This window comes from Panthera tigris, chromosome D4 (genome assembly GCF_018350195.1).
Source record: "Panthera tigris isolate Pti1 chromosome D4, P.tigris_Pti1_mat1.1, whole genome shotgun sequence".
Lineage (NCBI taxonomy): Eukaryota > Metazoa > Chordata > Mammalia > Carnivora > Felidae > Panthera > Panthera tigris.
In genome coordinates this window covers 12,201,486-12,226,883 of record NC_056672.1, presented here as the reverse complement: position 1 = coordinate 12,226,883, position 25,398 = coordinate 12,201,486, and the positions used below count along the sequence as shown (strand labels likewise).

At 38.4% G+C, this 25,398-nt stretch overlaps 1 protein-coding gene across 7 annotated transcripts in view; it reads left to right on the top strand.

Moving 5' to 3' along the window:
* Positions 1-25,398, top strand: part of PTAR1 (protein prenyltransferase alpha subunit repeat containing 1) — a 50,631-nt gene that overhangs the window by 1,808 nt on the left and 23,425 nt on the right. For 5 of the 7 annotated variants that reach the window (XR_006210325.1, XM_042963427.1, XM_042963429.1 and 2 more), the window contains exons 2-3: positions 7,124-7,293; positions 17,587-17,653. Coding sequence is in view for 6 of the 7 variants with exons in the window: in XM_042963427.1 (XP_042819361.1) it covers positions 7,124-7,293; positions 17,587-17,653 (237 nt within the window). In the remaining variant the exon portion in view is untranslated. Of the gene's footprint in view, positions 1-3,100; positions 3,155-7,123; positions 7,294-9,325; positions 9,400-17,586; positions 17,654-25,398 lie in introns of those variants that run through there. The other 2 variants (XM_042963430.1, XM_042963428.1) reach the window with 2 other exon arrangements.

The following is a 25,398-nucleotide window of genomic DNA, read 5'->3' as shown; positions in this document are numbered from 1 at the left end:
TGCAGTCCCTTTTCATGAATGAGAGCTTGGGTGTAAATAAGAGACAACCTCAAAAAAAAAAAAAAAAAAAGTTGGATAAGTGAAGGGCCTCTTTTCTCATCAATGATGTTGTTTTTCTTGAAGAAATTATAGCAGAGATTAGAAAGAAGTCTAACAAGTACAGTAGTTTCTCTTCTGTGCGGTAGATTTAAAAAGCACATCGGTGTTTTATATTTGAAGAAACTGAGATTGAGTGTTCACTAGCTTGGTGGGTTGAGACAGTGCAGTTTGGAGCACATCTTGTTCTTCTGGATCCTATTTACTGAAACTCATTAAGGACTTTGATGCCCCCCAATCTTATTTTTAATGGTGAAATCTCATTAATATGCTTTCTATCAGTGCCAGATTTAATATTATCAATAAACACTTAGATCATTCAAGATTTAATAGTTTGAAATAAGTTGAGCATTTGAAATAATTTGAAATGATGATACATAGTATAGGCCTGAAGAATTGAAATAACTCATTGCTTAATATTAATCCTCAGCTATTTTTTAGTATATGTTTCCTCCACTAATGATATTTTCAGTAGTATTACTGCGCAGATTCTTTCAAAATGTTTGATTTGGATTTTTCAAAATTGCCTGTACTTCTTCCCGTAATCTATCCCTCTCACTTCCAGAATAAACAGGCTGTATTTCTGGTTAAAGGGGGGGGGAAAAAGGCATTGTTTATCTTGAAAGTTAGTACCTAACTATATTTTTCCATATTACCAAGAAAAGTTTTTCTCTTTACTTTCTGTTTTCTTTTTTCTTCAAACACAAGATAGTTTGTAATTTTATTCGACAACATCCACTCCATTAAACATACTGACTTTGTTTCTGTAAGAGTGCTTCCCAGGAGGAGTCGAACATGCATTGGTTAAGATGTAGATTTTGTTACAGTTGGATGTGGATAGGTTACCCCCTGTTAACCTCAGTTTCCTCTTGATTTGGTGAGGTTGATGAGAACACAGGAAAATCACCTCACGCTGTGTCTGGCCCTTATCTGCCACTTGGTAGATACTAGATTTAACCTGAATTTCCGTATTCCTCAGAAAACTGTACTGGCCAACTGAATGATGAATGTGAGGTACTTCATAGACTGAAAAATACCATAGAAATGTTATTTGTATGGTTGACTCTTAGAGAATACCACTGGAAAACAGCTGAAGGCTTGACCCAGGGACTAACAATAGTTTAATGTATAGACCTTTGCTAACGTGGAAGACAGATGTTTATGGCGTAATTAGGGTCATGTCAAAGGTTTCTTATCTACTGAGTTATTTTTTTTTATTAATCTTTAAAATATGTATTGAACTCTCACTGTTTATGAGATGCTGTGGGTAGTATCCTCATGGTATAGAATAGGAAGAAGTATAAAATATAGTTCTCATACTCAAGGCACAGAAATATCTATGATGGTGGAATTGCCCCATTTCTGTGCTGTCCAGTGTGGTAGTCACTAGCCATGTGTAACTATAAAATGTTTCAAATGTGGCTAATGTGCATGAGGAAGTGAATTTTAAATGGTATTTAATGTCGTTTGACTTACCCATGGGTCGTATGTGCCCAGTGGCCACTGTATTGCACAATGTAGCTCTAGATAGAGACGAAGACCCACCTGCGTGAATAGTAAATTAGGATTTACGGCAGAGCAGTTAGTGGTAAAGGCTGGGCTAGCAGCATGGGGAGCAAGTGCTGTGTGAGTGTATTAGACATAGAAGGAAGGCTTCGTATGTCTAGGCCAAGGGCCTTAGGGGAGGTGGGCTTTGAGCTGAACTTTGAAGGCTGGCAGGATTTATAGTTTCAGAGAGGGAGCCACCTCCACATGGAACTGGAAATTAACCTGAACCAGCAAGATGTGATAGAAAAGATACAGTAGAGTCAAATTATGGAAGTCCTTGACTTAATTTCTTGCATTCCATGTATGCATTCAGCAAAAGAGCACCTGTATTTCACAGATAGAATTCTAGCCCCTGGGTGTGCAGGTCTAGGAGTGGGGTGAAGGTTGGTGAACATATCACACATGGTCCTTAGCCCAGTGGAACAAACCACACAGATTATGGGAAGAGCCTGAAAGAAGTATATTTGAAAGAATAATAACAGAGGGAACTAATTTATATTTGAAGCTCAAGATAGTTCTTTTGAGGAAATAGCAATTAAATTGAGACATGAGGGATAGATAAGAGCTGGGTCAGGGAAAATACACTGCATCGGCAGTGGAGAGGCCCCAGTGGAAATTTTTGAGTAATGGAGTAGTAAGGAAAGGCAAATCTGTAAGTTGAGTTGAAGAGTAGGAAACCACAATCCTAATTGTCTTTTTACACTTGATTTTTTATGTGTTTCTTTAAATAATAGTATAGTTGTAAAAGTTTGAATTTGAATCTTGGCTTGTCAGTACCTGGGTAGACTTAGACAAGACTGTTTATAAAGAAGGGTTAAAATTTCCGCTTTATGAGATTATTGTATGAAACAAATGAAATAGTTTATGTAAAACCAAACACAGAGCAGTACACATAATGAACACTCAATAAACAATAACAATTTATGTAGCTGTTTTAAAAATAAGTCCAGTAAGTGATATGTGAAATTAGTACTCTTTAGAATTGAGAAAGCCTATGAAGTTTCTGAAACATCTTGATTTAATCACTGGTAGTTTTAATTGTCTATATGAAAGGGTTAGATATTTCACTAATTCTCCTATTTAGTCATTTAGGAAGGATTTCCAGGGTAAAGAAATAACAAAATGACTATTAGATTAAGAAGATTTGTACCGTTTCCAGAATCCTTGGGCTTGTTTTCTGTGTGGTCACTCCATGTTACAGGATCAGTTTAGTATTTGGGGACCGTTCTTCTCACCTAAAAGGGAAACTGGGTGATACTACTTTTGAAAATAATATGTGGGCCTACTCTAATTGAGGGTGTTTCTAAAAAGTGCAGACAAGAGAAGCTGTCCAAACATCAGGAACAAAGTCAGTGTCCGTGTTATATGAACCTTGAACTTCATCTGGAAGCCAGTGGATCCCCATTGTGAAGTGAAGCACTTAGAAAGCTGTACCATGCTGTGGATGATCTTTTCAAGTAAATATGTTGGTACATTCCATTTTGCTCTTTTTTTGGAGCAGCCTTCGAAGGTAACCTAAAAAGTGAGCTTCGTGGTATCTCTTTAGTATTAGAACTTTTTCACCATTCCAAACCTTCATGTCTTTAAAAATCCTATGACGTTGGTTACACAGGTGTTGAGTGTGCTTGTTAAACACCAGGAATCTAAATTGCCAGAAACCTGAAAAAGACTGGAATTTGGTGGTGGTGAAAGAGTCAGAGGTTTCTCTTATAACATTATTTCACAAAGAAGTAACTGGAGTTGTATTTAATATTTATAGCACATTCATTGCAACCATTTATATTAATATATAAAAATCAATTCTGTAGGAAAATGTTTAATGTGAACTGTTGTTTTTAAAGAGGATTATAGGAGAGTATGCCCACTATAATCCCACTTCTGTGAAACATTTAGAAAAAAAATGCATTCCCAAACAGTAGTGTAGAGGGATGACAAAAGACTTCTAGTTTATTTTTTGCCCCCGAGTTTTCTAACTTTTCTTGAGTACGAAATTAGAATTTAAATAGCCAGAAATCTTCCCAGAAATCTGGAAGGAATTAATCTAAATTCTGCTTGCTTTCACTGATGTTTTTGTCATTAACATCATGGGTTCTGGGCTAACTATTAAGAGATCCAGATTTTTAACTTAGCATTAGCCATGTGACCTTGGGTGATCATCTTAACCTCAGTGGACCTCAGTTTCCTTGTCTGATAAAATGAGACACTGGGGGAATGAGGTCCCTTCCAATTTTAAAATGATTCTGGAATCCTATTCCAAATTGTCTGAAAAAAAAAGTGGACTATGACCTCAGGGACTCAGCATAGAAGAAGTCTGAAGTCAAACACACTGTTACTTGGAAGCTTACTGACCTACCTATCTTTCTAAAGTACATGTTATATTTTTAGAAAGCAGCAAAGCACTGTATTTTAGGGTCAAATAATGACAAAGGCTTAACTTTTTTGCTTCAGCTTCCCATCTGTTAATCGAGTAACTTTTCTCTTTGGCCTCAGGCTCTACTGAATTAAAGATAATACGCTTCATCTTTGCCTGTCACTTTATAGCTTACCACATACTTTACCTTGTGTTTGCTTTTCCTAGCAGGCGTTGTTATTCCTGTATTGCAGATGAGGGAACTGATGACCAGTTACTTGCCACATTCACATTGGACTGTTAGAGGTGGACCAGAGGGTAGCGAGAACCCTGGACCTTGGAAGATCGAGTGCTTTTGCTACCTCTCTTTTAATGTTCGCTCCCCCGATGTAGCCATTTTCATTCTCCTTACATGAGAATAACTGTCAGGTTTCTCAGTCAGAATTTGAAAGCTGAATGAGACCTAGCAGTCCATTTCCCTTAGAGATGTAATGCAATTCCACCATTTTACAAATGAGGAAAAGTGAGGTCCGTAGAGGCCAAATGAAAACTAGGACTTAGGCCCTCTGCATTGGAAGGAAATCAGGGACACCTGAGTGGCTCAGTCGGTTGAGTGTCTGACTTTGGCTCGGGTCATGATCTCGGGGTTTGTGAGTTTGAGCCCCGTGTCTTCGGGCTCTGTGCTGACAGCTCAGAGCCTGGAGCCTGCTTCGGATTCTGGGTCTCTCCATCTCTCGGCCCCTCCCCTGCTCATGTTCTGCCTCTCTCTGTCTCTCAAAAATAAATCAATGTCAAAAAAATTTTTTTAAAAAGAAGGAAATCAGATATAATGTTCTTTTGGAGAGTCAAGAAGTGATATTCTTTGAAAACGATTGATTTGAATGTTATTCCTCAAGTTCACAATAACCGGCCTTTCGGCGGCAGTTACTGTGCATCTGCAGTATCAGGGCATTCTTGTTTTTAAAAATTATTTCCTGGGAGAATGGTACCCAACTAAAGAAGTGTGTTTTTTTATTTGTGCAAATGGCTCTGTCCTTTCATTTAGGTACCGGATTATTAATTGGGCATTTTACTTTTGGTATAAATAATGAGCAAGGCAGGTTTTTACATGGCGAATTTACCCCCCCCCCCCCCCCCCCCGCAGATGTACCCAGAATATAGGATTCTTTTATTCCTGTTACTCTGGCATTTGTACTGTTGATTTCTGCAGTTCTTTGAAGTGTTATAAGTGGTTATTAGATCTCAGAGATCAGACTTCCTTAAAATAATGATGGTGAGTTTATTTTGTTTTACTGTAATTCTAGTTTAATTTTTAAATGTTCTACTTTATATAGTAAAACCTGAAAACCAGAAAATGCCGGAGATTCAGCCACGTATTAGGGATAGCTCTGGATGTGGCTAGTTATCCTAATAGCGGATTAGGTAGATTTTACATTAACCAAACACAAATGCAAAAACATTTTTGAATACTGGATGAGGAGCTCAGGTGTGCTCTCGGCATTGCTTTAGTTCTTCTCACAGCACTTTCTTTATACCACTGGAATGGCACAGTGGTAACATTTTATTATAGATATTGATACCACTTCCATCAAAACTGTCAGCACTATGAAGTCTGGGTCCACCTTGTTTTATTCATTTTTGCATTTTCAGAACCTAACACAGTACCCAGTATCAGAAAATGTTTAAATAGTTCCGACGTCGTATATCAGCACACTTCTGAATCAACCGGACCAGTGGTCAGGACAAAAAAAGCCTTAGGTCTCAAAATCTACCTTAAGTTAAATCACCTTGAAAGAATGGTTAGTAACTTAACCCGTAGAGTACCCTTGTTTATTGATGTATCCCTCTGTCCTTAAGGAAGCTACTTTCTACTGAAAGTAGCGTACCTCTGCGCTCTGCTCTCCGGTTTAGAGTTTCCAGGAAGGATTTTATTTTAGTTCCATAGCCTCCCGCCAGTTTAACAAAAAAAGAGGGCTTTTCTTATAACCTGTAATTGAACATGTTTCCCCCTCTTGCATCTGTCATACTACTCTGTTCTTGGTCGGGGAATCCCAGGGACATAATAGATAATGTCATACATAAGCTCTGAAAACCAGTTTTCTATTTTTTTAATGTAGCCAGTTATCATAACTTGTTTATAGTTGAAAGGCATGTGCAGGTTTTGCAAAACCATTTTTATGCTTGCTGGTTCATTTCCTATGTAAGTCAGCGGCTGTACATTCTGTTTATTAAATCTCCACCTCAAATGTAAATTTTCAACTAAGTTGAAGTGGTTTGAAAGAAGATGCCACCTTAAATGCAAATGATCAGATTCTAAAATGTATTTTCTGTGTCAGCAACATTTATCAGTGTGTGTTTATTTTTTTTTTATTAATAATGTATAAAAGATCATAAGAAGAGGCCCACAGTCTCACTGACAAGATAACGTCTTTTGATAATTTGTTTCTGCTCATACATTATTAGGCAACCCACAAGTACATTTGTTGACATTTTTAAAAAATAGAAATGATACATTCAAATGATTAGGAAATTTAAACTGTATAAAAATAAAATTATTTGTCCCCAAATTTCTTGGGATTCTTCTTCTAAAAAAAAAAAAATTATATATGTTTGTGCCATACACTGTTGGGCATTTTGCTCTTCTTCTGGTTTCACAGATCTTGGCATCCTTTCCAAACCAGTGTATGCCAGTCTGCCTCATTTTTGTACATCTCTACCACATGGATAAGCCACATTCTTCTGTCTTATGTTGACACAATTTAGATTGTTTGCAATTGTGTTGCAATGTTGCAATAAACATCCCATTGATATACTTTGGCCTAGGATAACTTCTGAGCAGTGGAATCACTGGGGGTCAAGAGTATGTGCAGTTTAAAATTTTGAAAGACGTTTTCATATTTCCATCCAAAGATTAGACCAGTTTTCATTTCTGTCGATGGGGAGTCAGCATACTAATTTTCCTGTACTATAGTCTGTATTAAAAAACTTTTTAGTGCCTACTAATCCAGCAAGTGAGCTAAATACTATTTTTAAGAGAGGGAAATATGTTGCTTTTCTTTTTAATACTCTGGAGGATTTGAAAAGCTAGCAGTCTTATCTTTAATTCTTCTTTATGTTTTACATATTCAGAGATGAGATTGGTCTGATCCCATGTCCTGAAGCAAGGTATAACCGGAGTCCCATAGTCCTGGTAGAAAACAAACTTGGTGTGGAAAGCTGGTGTGTCAAGTTCCTCCTACCGTATGTCCACAACAAGCTCCTTTTGTACAGAACAAGAAAGCAATGGCTAAACAAAGATGGTAAGTATGAACTCTGTCCTCTTCCTTTGTGTTTTAGAAACAGCATGGAATACCAGGCGAAGAGCCCTTTTTGGGTGTTGGCATTCCTAGATTTTGGTTCTGGCTCTTTCCTTCACTGCCTGGGCAGCAGCTTAACCTCTCTGTCAAATGAGGAGTTTGGACCCATCAGTAGTTTTCAAATTTTGCGTCGAAAGTGCTACAGGACTCTGGGCCACCTACTGCAACCTGGGCAGTAAATCAGAGGAGTTCTGATTTTACCTGTTTATACATCAAGGCTCTTTGTAAAATTTTATTTGAAGAAAACATCCTGTGGCTAAAGAAGTTTGAAAAGTACTAAGGAAGACTCTAGTACAAGCTCAGGTTCTCGGGTGGTAATCCTTTAGTAACTCATAAGCACTAGAGTAACTCTAGTAAGCACTAGAACTCATTTTGGTGGCAGACCAAATGAGATAACGGAGGTGTGTTGGTGGTAGTTATACTGTGAACCAGCTCAGTGATTTATGGAGGCGCTCTTGTGCTTTGAATCCCATTTGAGCTTCGGCCCTCTGTATCCTTGTTCTTGTGCTGATAGAAGCAAAAGAAAACGGTCCCAGAATTCACTTCTTTTGCTCCTCTGACACAGTTCTTTGCTGCATGGGACACTCTCTGTTCATCCTGCCTGGTCTCTTTTCCTAGCTTTCCCCCATATGTGACATTAAGCCTCCATGTGCACAAATCCCCTTTACTTTTTAGGTTTAAAAAAAAAAAAGAGTCATCCAAGACTGTGTTCTCGACTGTTTTTATGAAGCTGCCCCTTTCTGTATAGAGTGGTACCTTCCCCTTTCCAATACAACGGTACCTTCAGAAGTGCTCAATACGCCTGGAGGCTAATTTTGAATAAGAACTTTGTTTCCTGGAGAATTTTAATTACCAGCTTGGTAGCCATTACCATGAGCCTACTCATACCAGAGGCTGTTCTAAGTACTGTGGGGATAAAGAGGTGAGTAATACATGTTCCCTTTATGCAAGAAGCTTACAGTCGGGTGAAAAACAGCCTCCTTGTGGAATGTTGCCAAAGGTATGACATACTGATTTCCTTGTATTCCTCTCAGCCTCATCCTTAAAGGACTGTCCCAATAGCCCTTTCCCCTGTTTAGACCAATAGAAAAGGAATCTGATTTGAAGATTTAATGTGAAATAGTTTGAGTTTTCTTGTGTTGATTCAATTAGTCCTCTGATACATTTTTCTTACTTTTAAGGCTCTGCCTAAGTTTATGGCATAGTTGAGGTTTGTGGCATAAGCGTAATGGTCTGAGTTTAGGCATAAATTGAAAGGTAAGGGTATTTATCAGTTGTTGGGCCCTATTTCATTCTGCCTTCCATCGCCCTAAGTAGATGGATAGCATGGTTATGAAACCTGTGGTAGCTTTCAGTAACATTAAGGTACAGAATAACACCATGTGAATCCATCCGGTTATTTTTTGCCAAACACAGCTGTATTGTGTATGTTCTGACAAACAAAAATGTATAATCGAGCCAGTACATAGCTAGCTTGGGGAGAGGGGAGACAGAATGATGCTCGTGTGGTGGAGAAGAAGCAGTCTGAATTTTGAAATGCCAAAGGCTTCTGTTAATGTCGTTTCAGATCATTAGTTTTTGCCGATTCATGTGTGCTGGCCCAGCCTGCCGTCTCCCTGGAGCCTTCCAGGTCCTTCTCTCCGTCTCCCTGTGTCTTGTCTCTCAGATACTATTGTACTACGGGCTTTGCCACATCTCCTCATGAAGTGAGGAAAGGTCCAAGAGGACCCAGGCAGAATCAAACGGTTAAGCTCATCACACGAATAGCTAGCGTCTAACCTTCGAATTCTGGTGCAACTGTGCATGAGGACAGAACCAACATGACATTATCCTCACCCAGATCCTCATGGAAACAGTTTTGAATTTCACTTTTTTGGTGGGTGGTGACAGCATAGTGTAGTGTGGTATCACACAGTACTCAGGTTGTATATTGTGTTAAGAATAAAAATATGGAAGTGAGTTTCTGATAGGACAGGAAAAGATACCTGGTAATGCTGACTACCAGAGAATTCTACCAAACTTGTCAACTGAAGCAGTTACTACACAGAGGTGAGTCTTGCTAAAAAAAAAAAAAAAAAAAAAAAGTAAAAAATACTAGGAAAAATCAGTTATTTCGTGAAAATGCTGTACCTTTAAAACTGTTTTTGTAGAAAACATACATAAAAAGCACCAAGTGAAGAAAGCTGAAAGAATTTCAGAAATGTCAGTGTCTGTGTGAGTGATCAAGCCCAGATCCTAGGCATCGCTGGGGAATGTATTCTGCAACTGGAGGTGACCTTTATTCTTGGGATAAATTTTTTCTTTTTAACCAAACTGAATTCATGCTCTCATTCTTGTGCTGAATTCCTTAAATGTTTGCAAAGCACCTGTACTGGTTAGAGTTCTCTGAAGAAACCACCAGAATATGTTATATATAGAGATTAATTATGACAAATTAGCTGATAGGATTATGGAGGCTGAGAAGTCCCGTAGTCTGCTTTCTTCAAGCCGGACACCCAGGAAAGCCAGTGGTAAAATTTAGTTTGAGTCAGAAGACCTCAGATCCAGGGGAGCCAGTGGTTTTAAATGCCAGTCCAAAGGCCACAGGAGATTCGGTGATGTTCCAGCTCAAGCAGACAGGAAGCAAAAAGACAGGACACTAAATACCTCTGAACAGATTGTATGATGCTCACCCACATTGGAAAGGGCAGTCTACTTGATGGAGCCTACCGATTTAAATGCTAAACACCCTCACAGACGCTCAGAAATAATGTTTAAGAGCATTTAACGTGGGCACCCTGTAGCCAGTCGGTTTAACATTAACACCAGAATGAGCCATCACAGCCTCCCTGTTAATTACTTAGTGCCGGTTTTTAAAAGTCTGCTGCAGTAGTAGCCATATTTGGTCTGGGAGAGGAACGATACTGTAATTCTGATTTTTGAGAAATCTGTGACAGAAACAAAAAGGAAGAGAGAAGTCCCGGCGTTGTGACCGAGTAGAGCTCAGTCCCGCAGTGTGTGTCCGAGGGTGCCCATCCGTCATTTTCCTGTGCTGCTCCCTCTTTCTCACAGCCTCTACCCAGAGCCACACTCTCTCTTCAACAGCCGTCTTCCGTTCTTCGTGTCTGTCTTCTCGTCTGGACAGATGTAATTATCTCATAGCTGGTCTACCCTGTGTTCAGTCCCTTCTTCTATAATCCATGTTCATGACGCCACTAGCCAGTTGTTTCAAACCATACTTCCCAGCAGCACTTCTTAGAGACACGGTTTGAGGGATGCTTGTCTGAAGTACAGATCTGTGCATCTTCTTTCATGACACCTACGGGTGCCAAGGTGGAGTTCAAACTCCGTGGTGTGGTGTTCAAGGGCATTCACAATCTGTCCCCAGCCTCCATCCCCTGCCTTTTTCCTCTGCTTTACATCCAGCATCGGAGGGTGTAGGTTTGCAGCCCCCAGGCTGAGGCCAGCCCGCAGATAGATTTTGTTTCCACCTGTAGGATGTTTTTTTCAACTATTTTTCATCTGTTGGATAAACGTTTAAATTCAAGATGAACTTTTAAAGTTAAGATAGAAATCTGGATTTGTTTTCACTTGAAAAAGCAGGTACATAAGTTTCTGCACAGCAACAATTGGCCGGGGCTCATAGCCTCTGCTTTCTCGTGACTGACTCAGCCTGTTCCAGTTTGCTGCAGCCTCCTCCTGTCCATCAGACACGGAGGCAGAGTGTCGACTGCTCCTTATCATCAGGTTTGCTTTGCTCTTTTTTTTGACATTCACTCAAACCCTAGAAGCATTAGAATTTGCAGCCATTTGCCATACCTTCCAGCCACAACAGACACTGTTCCATTCTCGGACTCTGCTGTGCACCATTGCCTTATTTCCATGCCTTTGCTGAGGCCAGCTCATGTCTTATGTTGTCACCGTTGTTGTGGTGCGAACACACACCCACACACAGCACACACTTGTGAAGGCTGTTTGACTGCTCCAGGACGTGGTAATTACTTCTCTGCACTCCCCTGGGGGTCTTTATTCGGACTGCTTGCATAGTAGCACTTATCACACTTCATTGTCGTTGATTATTTAAAAACATTTTCCCCAGGTAGATTGTGAGTTTGTAAGAAAGAGGGATTATGGCTTGTCTGTCTTTATATACTCAACACCATTGTGTGTTCAACAGACATTTGTCAAATAAGTAACAAGAGTTTGGTAAGCGAGAGGTTTTAGCTCAGTCTGGCTATCGATTCACTGATTGTATTCTGTAATAACAGGGCCTTTCTGGTGTTTACCACATAGCTTTATCTCAAGTGTCTCTTGTAGTAACCTGAAGGTATTTTGGAGGAAGAGATTAGCCCACCTAGTTGGCCTTGGATTTATTTCTAGATGCATGAAAACATATCTCTGTCAGAGACAGTTGTCCATTGCAGCGACCATTCCCAGGTGACTCCTGGCTTGGGGCCATTTCTGGAATGCCATTGTGACAGAAAGAATATTGATTTTTCTCTGACTTTTCTGTAGCATCCCTTTGTCCTCTCCTTGTCACAGTTGAAATTTAGCTATTTTTCTGTGTATATATGTCCCGATTCATTTTCTCCTTGTGTTGTGATGTGATGTTGAGTTAGACATGTATCAGTGTGTGTAACAAAGGAACATTCATTTGCTCATATATGTTCTGGTATTTGGAGAGAGATCTTGGGTGATTTCAAGAGACCATGGGGATATCAGTAGTTCACATCTGCTGGGTAACAAAGAATATGGTATATGGGGCACCTGGGTGGCCCAGTTGGTTGGATGTCTGACTATGGCTCAGGTCATGATCCCAGGTTCGTGGGATCAAGCTCCACATTGGAGCTCAGCATGGAGCCTGCTTAAGATTCTCTCCCCTTCTGCCTGTCTCCTCCTCCTCCTCTTTCCTCTTCCTTCTCTCTCTCTTTAAAATTAAAAAAAAAAAAAAATACGGTATGTAGTTGATGAAATGTAGAAGTAAAATAGTTCCTGTTAACTATTGATTATACATGTTTATCTTTAGATCTTGGTTTAGTCCTGACTTGAAGGGGACAAAGTATTGTAGACAGTGTGCTCGATTAAGAAAGAGCATCTGCTTTGCAGGAAAACATCTGTATTTAGACTCCATTTGTCAGCATGCTGAAGTCACTTGGCAGTGACTTTAGGCAGATTATTTAACCTCTTCCTATTTCCTCACCAAAAAAAGGGAATTGTAAAAGGTGTCAGAGGGTGTTGAGAGGATTGCCTGAGCCAGTGTGTATAAAGCAGCCAGCACAGTGCCTGGCCTGTAGTAGGCTCTCAAGAAACATGAGTTTCCTTTCTCTGGTTTATCCAGAACCAGAGGGGAAGAAGAACGGAAATATACATGTAATTCAGGAATGATTCTTTAATTATGTCCAATATTTCTAAGCTGGTTACTTCTCCTTCTTTGACCCTTTCCCATTTCTGACATTTTACTTCACTCTTAACCTCTTGGATCTAACTGGAATACTTCCTGACGGAGGTCCTATCTGAACTTGAGTCTTGAGTCTGGAGGAGTTGGCAGTGTGTCACAGAGGAGGGGAAAAGGGCTTGTGGCTCTTGCGTGTCACCAGGCACCACTGATGGTTGAGGCTGTTGATCTGAGATTCTTACAAGTTGAGAAATCACCTTCTGTTGAGCAGTCACCGCTGAGACAGCTTGGGAGATTGTTTTCCTCCCTCTGGTGGCATCCAGTCCCACTATAGTTTGTGGAACTGGGCTAGGAGATACAGGCTTTGAAACCGGAATTATCATTGAGTGCTTACTGTGTGTCAGGTACTGTCCTAACACTTCGTGAGTGTGAATCGTTTAACACCCCATGAGGTAGTACTGTTAAGAGCTCCATTTTACATATGAGGAGGAGGACACAGAGGCTCAGACAGATTAAGTGACCCAGTAAGTGGTAGGGCTGGGCTGTGAGTCCAGTAGCTGCTGTTGCCTTGCTAGGGCGAGCCCCTTTCCTAGAGGAAGCCTGACTCTGATTAGCTCTCCTTTCCACACAGCCACAAAATGAAAAGCGGCAACTTACATATGTTCTATGTTTACTGGCTTCTGCCTTGTGCTGCTGTATAGAAGTATCTCTGTAATGGAGGATGAACTTGTCTTCAAATATGAGTGTGGAAGGAGAGCTGTGTTAAAGTGTAGTTGACTCTTCAGCAGTGCAGGGATTAGGGGCAGTGGAGTCACCCCGCCTAGTGCATTCAGAAATCTGCATATAACTTTTGACTCCCCAAAGACTTAACTAGTAATAGTCTACTGTTGACCGGAAGCCTTAGTGATAACATAAACAGTCAACATGTATTTTGTGTGTTATGTGTTTAATATACCATATTCTTACAATAAAGTAAGCTGGAGAAAAGAAAATGTTAACAAAATCATAAGGAAGAGAACATACACATTTACCGTGCTGTACTGTATTTATCGAAAAATATTGGCATATAAATAGACCTGTGTGGTACAAACCTGTGTTGTTCAAGGGTCAGCTGTACAAATAAATGGTGACTACTGTTGGTCACACACATTTTAATGCCAAAAGGGAAAGCCAAAAGACTAAGTACCAGTTTACCTAGGTAGTATAATGGATTTTGAAAAATTGTAGACTTGAAATTCTGGAAGCTTGTCCCATCACGCACAAGCATTTCTATATAGCTACTTAACAATTGGATTTTTTTTAATTCCTTATTTTATAAGTTTAGAAATTTAGGTAGTTTCACTGTAAGAACTCATTTCTGATTTCTTTGATTAGTTGATGTTGAAAGTATTCATTTCTTGGGTGGTAAGTAGTAATGCCGTTCCACTGAACAAGTATTTGGTTTGGTTGAACACTCACTGTGTATCAAGTAACTGTGGAGAAATGGGATGAATCTCATTGGCTCACAACAGAGATTGATGCTCTCATCATCCTTATTTCACAGGTAAGGAGACGGAACGTCGAAGATACTAAGTTATATTGGCAATTAAGTGGAGAAGCTGGGATTCAAACCCAGGCGGTATGGCTGTAAGGCCTTACCACTCCTCTGTGCTGGGGGCAGACATGGAACTTCTTTTGATGGGGCCATACTTTTCTCATCTTTGTTGAGTGAAGGAGTAATCTGAAGGTGTTATTAGACAGGACCTTCCTCCAAGAAAATTTACAGTCTCATCAAGAAGAGATTATTTATACAATATTGGTAACAAAGTAAGATAACACACAGAACATAGAAATAAAAGATTATTGGGATTCTCTATCTCCCTTTCTCTGTGCCCCTTCCCCACTCTCAAAAATAAACTTTTTTTTTTTTTTTCCAAAAAAAGGAAGATTGTGTCTAGGTAAATAGGTCAGGAGAGACTTTAAGAGTAAAATTTTGTTTTGTTTTGATATTTAGATATAGGAGGACATTTCTGGCAGAGAAGAGCAAGCTGGTAAATCTGAATTGTCCAGAGAGGGCAGGCAGATAGGAGGTGTGTTTAGAGAATGGAGGGGTTTACTTCAGGTGGAGTGTAACACAGGAAGGGCAAGTAGTGGAAGGGCAAGCTGACAAGGAGATTGTGGGTTCTTGTTTCTGACCAGGTTCTAGTTTTCTGGTACATTTCCCCAGCAGTCTCCTGGCGAGCACCCTGTGTGAACAACCACTCCTCTTTATCCTCGCTCATACTGGTTTTCCGGTCTGCAGTGCTCGTTACCACTTTATTCACTTATAGCCTTCCCTGGGTACTCCAGTAAGAATTATTTTCAACTGCTTTGGTGGTCCCCAAAATATGGTATGTGTTTCTGCTTTGTAATCATTGCCTTTTGTCTTCTATAATTGTATGTTCTCTCCAACTAAAGGGTAGCCTTCTAAAAGGCAAGATCAGGTCTTACTTATCGTTATATCCCTTCTGTTTGTCCTGAGGGCCCACTTTAATATATGCACATTATCAATATTTGGAATATTTGTGGAATTAATCAAATAATAATATAGAAAGTTACAGCTATTTTTCTTGGTAAATATTAAATTAGTGCCAAAAGCTTCTAAAGGTAAAAGAATAGAGATTAATGAGATTATTCTCTTTTTTTCAAGTTTATTTATGTACTTAGCACACACGTGAGCAGGGTAGGGGCAAAGAGAGAGGGAAAGAGAGACTCCAAAGCAGGCCTGGCAGTGTCAGTGTGGAGCCTGATGCGGGGCTCGAACCCATGAACGGTGAGATCATGACCTAAGCTGAAATCAAGAGTCGGACGCTTAACCGACTGAGCCACCCAGGCACCACATAGTATTCTTTATAGACGTAATTGTGTTTATGCATATAATGACTTGTCATGAAGATAGAGGACAAAAAATGTATGCTAATGATACCTTTTGTTTCTTATTTACTGAATGTCATAGTAATGAAATCATAGTCTCACAAAAAACGTTAATTTTTTAAGATGCTTGAGAATGAAGTAATTTTTTTGTTCATATAGAATATTTTTTTTTATTTATAACTTTTAGGTCATGCCATTATTTTTTTTAAGTTTATTTTTTTGACAGAGAGAGAGAGAGAGAGAGAGCATGAGTGGGGGAGGAGCAGAGAGAGGGAGACACAGAATCCAAAGCAGGTTCCAGGCTCTGAGCCATCAGCACAGAGCCTGACGCGGGGCTTGAACTCCTGGACCGCGAGATCATGACCCGAGCTGAATTTGGACACTCAACCGACTGAGCCACCCAGGCGCCCCTGTTCATTTAGAATATTTTTAAATGCCTATAGAAATACATTTGTACATGTTCTTTTGTGTCCCAATTATTTATTATAGACGCATATTTTAATTGCAGTATAATTGAGTTATTAAAGACAAGTCAGATGCTGACTTTCCCACATACTGACTGGGTGTCCAGAGGCAAATTATTTAAACTTATATCAGTTTCCCTATCTATGAAGCAGAATAAGAATATCTTGAACCATAATCCTGAGAACTCAATGAAATCATGTAAATAAAAGACTTACTATGGTGCCTGGTATACACTATTGCTAAAAAATTATAATTATTTTTATTATTTTGCTTTACTTAGTGTTTAACATGAGCTTGGTAGAGGTTATCTTAATTTCATGTCTCTGCATTGATCATCTTAATCCTAAACTTCTCTTTTCAGTTTTAATAAAAGGAAGACAATACATCTAAATATATTAATGATTTTGTTCTATTAAACAAGCTTTTGGAGCTTATTTGAATATATGCGAGTTATGTCAATATCATGATCACTAAATAGCTAATGAATATGAATGGGCTGTTAAAAAATGAAAATAGAAAATACCAAAGAAAAATGAAAAAAATGTTTATATTAATAATTGTAAATTAAAGTTGTAAGATAAAACAGAAACAGAATAATTTTGTATCTGCTACATTTATTTTTTAAATATAGTTACCTCGGTTAGAGTTACAGGGACATAAGTACACATTTGTTATTCTTGGCAATGTGAATAGATACAATTCATTTGAAGGACAGTTCGGAAATGCTTAGTAGGAGCCATACTGGTATTTACATTGTTTGACCTAGTAGTTCAACTCCTGGAAATATGTCCTAAGAAAATAAGCTAGGAGACAAAAAGTGTGTTTATAGTAATGTTAACTATAATATTAAAAGCAAACAGGAAACAACCTAAGATAAAGATAAATGATAGTATATTACACTAAGAGCTTCTTATGCAGCTGTTAAAAATGCATACTGTAGCAGTATTGGAGAATGCATATGAAATAATACTGAATGAAGAAAGAGAACAAAATTGTGCATTTGTCATTGCTATGACTATGTAAAAATGTGTATGACAAAAGATAATCTTTGCAAAGGAATGTGAATGAATTGTGTTAAATGATCATGAGTAGGTTTTTTTCCCCTTTTGAAAAATTGCACATAGTCAACTACTGAAATATTTGTGGAATTAAAAGAATAATGGTATAGAAATCATATTTCTTTTCCTTGGTCAGTATTACATTAGTGCCAAAAATTACTATAAGAATGAGGAGATTAATTTGCATATTCTTTGTAGGTACGTTGTATTGTGAAGTTGTTTGAGTGTCAGCTTTTAAAAGATTGTTACATTTATCATAAGGTAGAAAATCTTGAGGATATCTTCATACTTCCGGCAGCTTAGAGCAAGGTGTTTACCATTCAAATTACTATGACATGGCATATACATAAGGATAACAGGAGACACAAATATACAGGGCCTTAAAAGAAAGAGAAGCCAAGCCTCAAAGGGTAGGACTCTTTTTAATGTGACTTCTCTTTATTTTAGAACTGATAGATGTCACATGCACCCTGCTGCTTCTAAACCCAGACTTCACCACTGCATGGAACGTAAGGTATGTCTTTCTCACCAGTGATCAAATGAACTTGTCCAAATTTCTGAAGACCTCTAAGCCCCATGAGTTGTTAGCTTTTTGAAAAATGAAATATAAACCATGTATCTATTGCATTTTATGCTTATGCCTTCTACCTGTTCTTTATATTACCTCCATGGACAGTTCTGACTTAAACTTGGCTCCTCCTTGTATGTTTTTGTCTTTGCTCCATAAACTTTCCTGTCTGAAATATAAATTATCATGTTGAATTAGAGTATGCCATTGGATACATGCTTTTATTTTCCTTCCTTTTTAGAAAAGTAGATGCAACCAGTGTAATTGGTTGGTTTGTAAGACATTGGTTATGTATTTGTGAAGTACAGTGGGAAGTATGTAGGATGAGGATTCAAGGCCATGACCTTTTAGTCTCCGTTTAGTTACTAATATTGTGACCTCTATGGGCAGATCACTTCAAGTCTCTGGCACTTGTGATTTGGGGAAGGGATCACATACATTGATTAGTATCTTAGTTCTTTCATCTGGTTATTTTAGCTTTAAACACAAAATACTTTATGGAAATATCGAAGTTCAGACCAGGTTCCTGTTTTGTTTTGTTTTTTTTTTCACTGAAATTTTTTCAGTTATATAATATGTATGGTTTTTAAAAAATGGTGGTCTCTTTGACTGATACAAATTCTCTTAGAGGAAAGCAGGATACAAGTTAAAGATAAAAGTGAAGTCCTGTTGAACATTGTGAATACATTTTAAATTTTCCCATAGGAGAGACCATAGATTATAGCTCTTTATCTTTAAAGATGACTTAAACAATTTATTTAATCTTCTGGGTAAGCAGGGTTACATTCTGAGTTAGTGTTCTACAATACCTAGTTTTGTATGTGTCACTGATTTTTTAAAATTTAGTTAACTTCTATTATGTGTCTTTTTAAATTGTTGAATAATTAATATTCAGATATTTAGAGTAAGGAGTAAGAAAAGTATAGAATGAGATACAGGCTTTAAAATTTACATAATCTTAGAATTCTGATTTTCTTTTCTAGAAAGCACCACAATGGTTTGTTTATGAGTGGCTACTATATTATAGGGACATACTATAACTTTACTCGTTACCTCATTTAATCCACACAATAGTCGACAACATTTGTTCATTTATCAAGTATTTATTGATCGCTGTATGCTAAGTTCTCGGTACTGGGACTAGAACCACGAACAAAATAAACAAAACCCTGTCCTTGTGGAATTTTTATTCTAATAGGGGAAGAAAAGAAATAAAGACATTTACTAAATAAAATGTACATTAGATCAAATGGTGGTTAGATCCTGCGGTGAAACAGTGGGACGGGAAAGGGGAAGGCCAGGAGGAGGATGGGAATACTAGTATTGCAGTTTTAAGTAGGGGGCAGCAAAGACTGCCATGAAGATGGGGATCAATCTGTGAGTTCTGGGGTACGAGCATTCCAAGAAGAGGGAACAGCAGCAAGTGGGAGAGCTGGCGGTGGTGCCCAAAGTGCTCCTTGGTGCACTGAGACAGCAAGGCAGCCCGCGCGGCTGGCACAGCGGGAACGAGGGAGAGAGTAATAGGAGAGGAGGCCGGAGTGTAAGGGAGCCGATCTCACGGGGCTTTTGTAGATCTTCCTAAGCTGTGGTAGGAACTTGGACTCTTACTCAGGGGGGGATGGAAAGTCCTGGGAGCTGAAGAGGGACAGTATCTCACTTTAGAAACTAGCTCCTGTGGAAAGTAAACTATAGGAGTGCAGGGGCTGGTTGGGAACTCAGGCAGTGGTTGCGGTAAAAGATGAGATGCGGTTAGGTGAGAGATGCTGTGATTGGAGGTAGAATTTAGAAATGGAAAAGGTGAGATTCTCACTGTATTTTATTGAACCGTATAAGCTTTGTATTTAATAAACCAATTTTAAAGGCACAGATGATGAATTCGATGCGGGAAAGAGAAAGAAGAAGGTCAAGCTTGTGTCTGGTTTTTGGCTTGAGGAATGGAAAGGATGGAGTTGCCCTTTACTGAAATGGGGCTGCCTGGAGGAGGAGCGGATCCAGGTGGGGGTGCTGGGTGGAAGTGAGGAGTTCAGCGTGGGACACATTAGATTTGTGTCCTTGTACTTGTGTATGAATCTGAAGTTCAGGCAGGAGTTCGAAGCCAGATGTAAATATGGGAGTCACTAGAAAATGGGTGGTGGTATTTAAGGCCCTGAGACTGTTTGAGGCACCCCAAGGAGTGGGTGTGGATAGAGGAAAGAACCGGCGTAGAAAGCACCGGGACACTACAGGTTTCTAGTGCTGCACAATCCAGTATAGTGGCCACAAGCCACGTGTGGCCCTTGAAAGGCGACTCATCTCAGTTGACATGTGCTGTAAGTGTAAACTACGCATCAGATTCCAAAGACTCAGTACCCCCAAAGGTAAAATATCTTGTTAGTAATTTTTAGATTGAATTACATGTTGAAATTATATTTGGGGCATATTGAGTTAAATAAAATACATTGCTTTATACTTGTTTGTAAGGTAGCTGTTAGAAAAGCTGAAATTACATACAGGGCTCACATTGGTGACTCACATATTTCTGTTGGGCACTGCTGTCCTAGACTGTGTGATGAGGAATCCGTAAGGGAGACTTCTAGGAAGGAGCTATAAACTCACAACTGAGAGCTTTCTTATGGGTAGGGACCACGTCTTTTTTTTTCCCCCCTTTCTTTCCCTACCATCGAGTACTCTAGTGCCTGGCACATAATCAGCCTGGCACTGAAAATAATTAAATTGAGTGAAAAAGAAATGAAGGTAATAGAGAAGTGGGAGTACCGTTTTCCCTCGTGCTCTCAGTTCATCATTATCACAGAGGACTTGAAAATCCTTCAACCAGAAAAGATTGTTACTAGCACAGTGTACAAACATACACACGTACATAGACATGTACACACACACATATATAATTTATTCTAGATTTTATAGGGAAGTTCAGTTCAGGAGAAAGAACCTGGTCTTAACATACATGGATCTTGGTCCTTTTTCACTAATTAACTAGCAGTTGACTTTAGAGGCAAACACTGTTAACTTCACAACAGTTTTAGTTTCTATATCTGTGAAATAAAAGATTTGAGCTAGGTAATTTTTTTATGATTCTTTTCAAGCTGTTTTTGATTTTTGCATGGTCTGGTTTTTGGGAAATTCGCTCCATAAATGTGACTTCAATGATATTCACAGCAATCACTTTTGAAAGTTATTCTAGTAAGATGATCAGAGAAGTTTTGTGCTAGAGGAATAAAAAGGAAACCTTTATTCTTTAAAAAAAAGTCCATTTGTGGGTGTGTGTTCTAGTAAGTCTTAATTCATATCAGTAAGGCTGACATGAAGACATAGGATCATGAGTACATTTTCTGCAAAAACAACCAGCTTTGGAAAGTAAATTGATCTAACCTTGTAAGGTCTCTTGCAGATCAAATACTTAACACTCTGTTTAATTGTTGGTGTATTTCTTGTGCAGTAACTCTGGGAAGCATTGAGTGATTTTGACTGTATGTTAGAAACCGCTAAAACATGGTATTAATACATCAGCATTTCATTTTATAGGTATTGTGGCCTCAGGGGGGAAAAAAAACGCAAGAATAAGTTTTTGAGCTGATTTCCTGTGATTACAGTGAGTGATGGATATAGTTTAAAAATCCAGCCAGTTGCAGAAAAAAAATGAATGGTACTTTTTTTGCTTTGAAATTCAGCAAAGTACTTCATGAAGGAGCTTGACTTCATAACAGTGTCCTATTTCTTCCATCATTCCGTGAACCTACATAGAGTAATAAGCAGAACATCTTTGAGCAAAGATAAATAACAAAATAGCTGACACCAAGTTCCCGTGATCGTGTCCTTTACTCATAGCCTATTGAGTTAAACTGGGGACTTTATTTTATGCAGATTAGATGTTTGCTTCCAATCTGAGTTCCAAGACCTTGAGTCTAAGTTACCGATTTTCCCCTAGCTTCAGTTGTCTCTTCTGTAAAATTGAGATGATAGTAGGTTGTGCCGTATGGAATGGTTTTTATAAATCAAAAACGATTAAACCTAAGCATCCAGATCCTGGTTTCTAACACCCTTCTCTAAAAAAAGGAAACAGGCTTCTTGAAGAAATGTCTCATTCTAAGAGCAGGGCAGGAAATATATAAGATGAGTGTGGAATATCTCAAAGAGCCAGAAAGTAAGGAAGTGCTCAAAGAGGAAAATGATGGGAATATGTCAGGGGTTTCTATAGCCAAAGCTTGAACACCTGAGCAATAACATACCCCTGGATTGTACCCTGAAGTGTAAAATGGGTGTTCATAGTGACTCAGTGACATAAATAATTGACTAAGCAAGCAAAAAGTAGACGGATCTCCCGTATAGAAGGATTCCAAGTAATTTATCCAGGCGGTCCCCTCAGGGAGCTGGAGTACAACTCCCCTACTCCTTAAGTGGAATTTCTTTCCAAAAAGCACAGTGGAGAAACCCGACATGTACCATCTTACCGAGGTCATCAAGGTCAGCATCAGCTGGGACAAGTCATGATGTTTTGTGCCCTGGGAAATGATGCGATAAAGATTGCACTTTGTGGTCGCTTCCTCCTCAAAACCCTGGTCTAACCGTAAGAAAAGTTTCATATAAAATACCTCATTAGGGCTTATAAAAGACTGTCAAGGTTTATCTGAGGAGCCTAAGGAGACATAACCAAACGTAATGTGATGTTCTGGTCAGGGTGCTGGACTAGATAAAGGACATTTGGTAAAAATGAAGGAATTCTGAATAAAGTGTGGACTTCCAATAGTAATTTACTGATGGTGGTTCATCAGTTATGACAAATGTACTATAATATATTAATAAAGGAGACTGGGTACAGGGTATACAAGAATTCTCTGTACTATCCTTAGAACTTTTCTGTAAATTTAAAACAATTGTAAGATTGAAAGTTTATTTAAGACTTTTTTTTCTAAGCGATCTCTACACCCAACATGGGGCTTGAACTTATAACCATGAAATCAAGAGTCACATGCTCTACCCAGCCAGGTGTCCCAAAAGTTTATTTAAAAAAAGAAATAAAATTAAGAAATAAATTCTTAAAAAAAAAAGAAACTGCCTGGGTGGCTCAGTTGGTTAAGCGTCCAACTCTTGATTTTGGCTCAGGTCATGATCTCGCAGTTTGTGAGTTCGAGCCCCACATCAGGCTCTGTGCTAACAGTGCTGAGCCTGCTTGGGATTTTCTCTCTCTCTCTCTCTCTCTCTCTCTCTCTCTCTCTCTTAAAATAAATAAATAAAGTTAAAAAATGTTTTTTAAAAAAATAATAAAGACAAACCCCCCAAAAAACCCCAAAACAATTGGGTATCGGCAATTTCATATGGTTCTACATAATACAGGATTGTTTTGAGGATTAAATTAGATAATATATGTAAGTCACTTAACACAGTGCCTGATTCAGGGAAAGTGTACAGTAAATGGTAGTTTTTATGAGGATGATTTTTATTATCATCATTATGGTTATTTCAGACAGAATAAAGATATACAATAAAAAAAAAGATGGCATTTGTTTATTCACTCATTACTGTGTGCCATGCACCGAGCTTACCAGTGAAGACTTAGCCATGGACAAGATACACGGCCCCTGGTTTCCTACAAATTAAATCAAGTGACAGCAGAGAGAAACCATAACTAATAACTAGAGATGGAGAGAAGACAGAAAAACTTAAATGAGATAAACTTTGTAGAAATATAAAAGCCCTCGCTTAATTTCATCCCAGTAAGGTTGTGCGTGTAGCACAGCACTGTTCCCATCACCCCCTGCTCTTAATAAAACCACACAGGTGGCCTTTTCCTTTCCAAGGTACTTGTCCCCACATTTATTTGACCTTTGTTTTCTTCCTTCGTCCTCTGTTAGCAGTGTATCACCTAAGGCTTTTAGGATGAATCTCAAAGCCCAGCTTATTCAATATGCCTTAAAATAAAGCCACCTCAAATTTAAGGCAGTACTCCATTTCCTCAATAAGAAAAGTCTAAAAAAAACTTTTTAGGCTAATATCAATATGTAATCTTAAACTATGTGCATGAGATAAGCAAATGTCATACTCTGATAATTTTTAAATTTAGTCACATACCTTTAAAGTAGCATGTTATGTAAAGTATTTTAACTTATTAATTCATCATATTCTTACATTTCATCAAACAATTTAATTCAAATGTTTTATGTGGTTTATGGACATCAGTGACTTTGTCATCATGAGAGCTATTTTTTCAACTTACTCAGCAGTTTTCCAGAGCACATCAAGTTTACATGTATCTAGCTTGTTTGAGATATAGCACTTTATGAATCCATGTGTGACTAAAATTTTTCTCAAGATAGATTCCTACTTGAATGCATTTGAGCAGTTGATTTTCTTTTATGATTATGTCTTGGTTCTGTGATAGCTATACCTTAATCAATTACTGTATTTCTTTTTCAAGTGATCTTTAAAATTTTATGACAGTATTTAATGCCTACAGTGTTCAGTCCTGTCCCCAGGAATGTTTATTAAATTGTTATTTAAATTTTGCTTGCTTTCTTATGATTCTATTTGGTGATATTTTATTTATTTTTTTTTTAATGTTTATTTTTGAGAGAGCGAGCGAGAGAGAGAGAGAGAGTGTGAGCGGGAGAGGGGCAGAGAGAGAGGGAGACACGGAATCTGAAGTAGGCTCCAGGCTCTGAGCTGTCAGCACAGAGCACAATGCCCGGCTCAAACTCACAAACCATGAGATCATGAGCCCAAGTCAGACTGATTTGACCGACTGAGCCACCCAGATGCACCTATCTGGTGATCTTTTAAAGCATCCATATATAATATTGATTGAGGTTATTTCAGGCTGATATAGCTTACCATATATGTTGTTCAAAATAAATTAAGGGAGCACCCCTAATTTTACAAACTTTGTAAAGATTCAGATATAAAGTGACTGCTCTTTTCTGAAGAAAATTTTGATTATTTCCTCATAGACATATATGACAGTCTATGTAGGCAGTTGTAAATAAGGTGAGGTTTAAAATTTAGTCAATGGAAACGAGGCTGCCTACAGTAAATTCTATACCATAGAGTTTGGTGCATCACCTAGAAGGCTTGTCTAAACACAGTGCTTTGTCACTGGCTTTTGAATCAGTGGGTCTGCGATGAGATCTGAGAATCTGCATTTCTCATAAGTTTCAGATGATGGTGATGCTGTAGTTAAGGACCTTACATTGAGAAACACTGTGTTACAAAGAAGTTAAAATTATATAGGAAAATATTTTGCCCCTTTTACACTATAGGTATGCTGACTTACTGTATGAACGAAACATTACTGATTTCAGAAGAAAGAGGACATAGGACTGCAAAAGTAATTTGCTGTTGCATTAGTCTTTCAGTGACTAATACAGGAGTATTCTGTACTAATACAGAAGTACATAGACTTCCTGTACAATAAAAGCAAAATAGCAAATCCATTTTTTAAAGCATCCATAAACCTCAGTGTCACTTCAAATTATATTCTGAAATGCCTGACCTAAATGGTTATAAAATATAAATATTTGTTATCACTGTTCAGTATTTTCATTAAAAGGGAAATTGTTTCTCTTATCAAATAAAAATGTAGAAAGAGCACATCGCTGTTGGAAAGAAAATGTATCGTGGTAATTAGGAACTAAATTCATCTAAATAGGTGAGGTATATGATCTGGGCTCTGGTCTTCATGGGATTAAATTTCTCTAAAA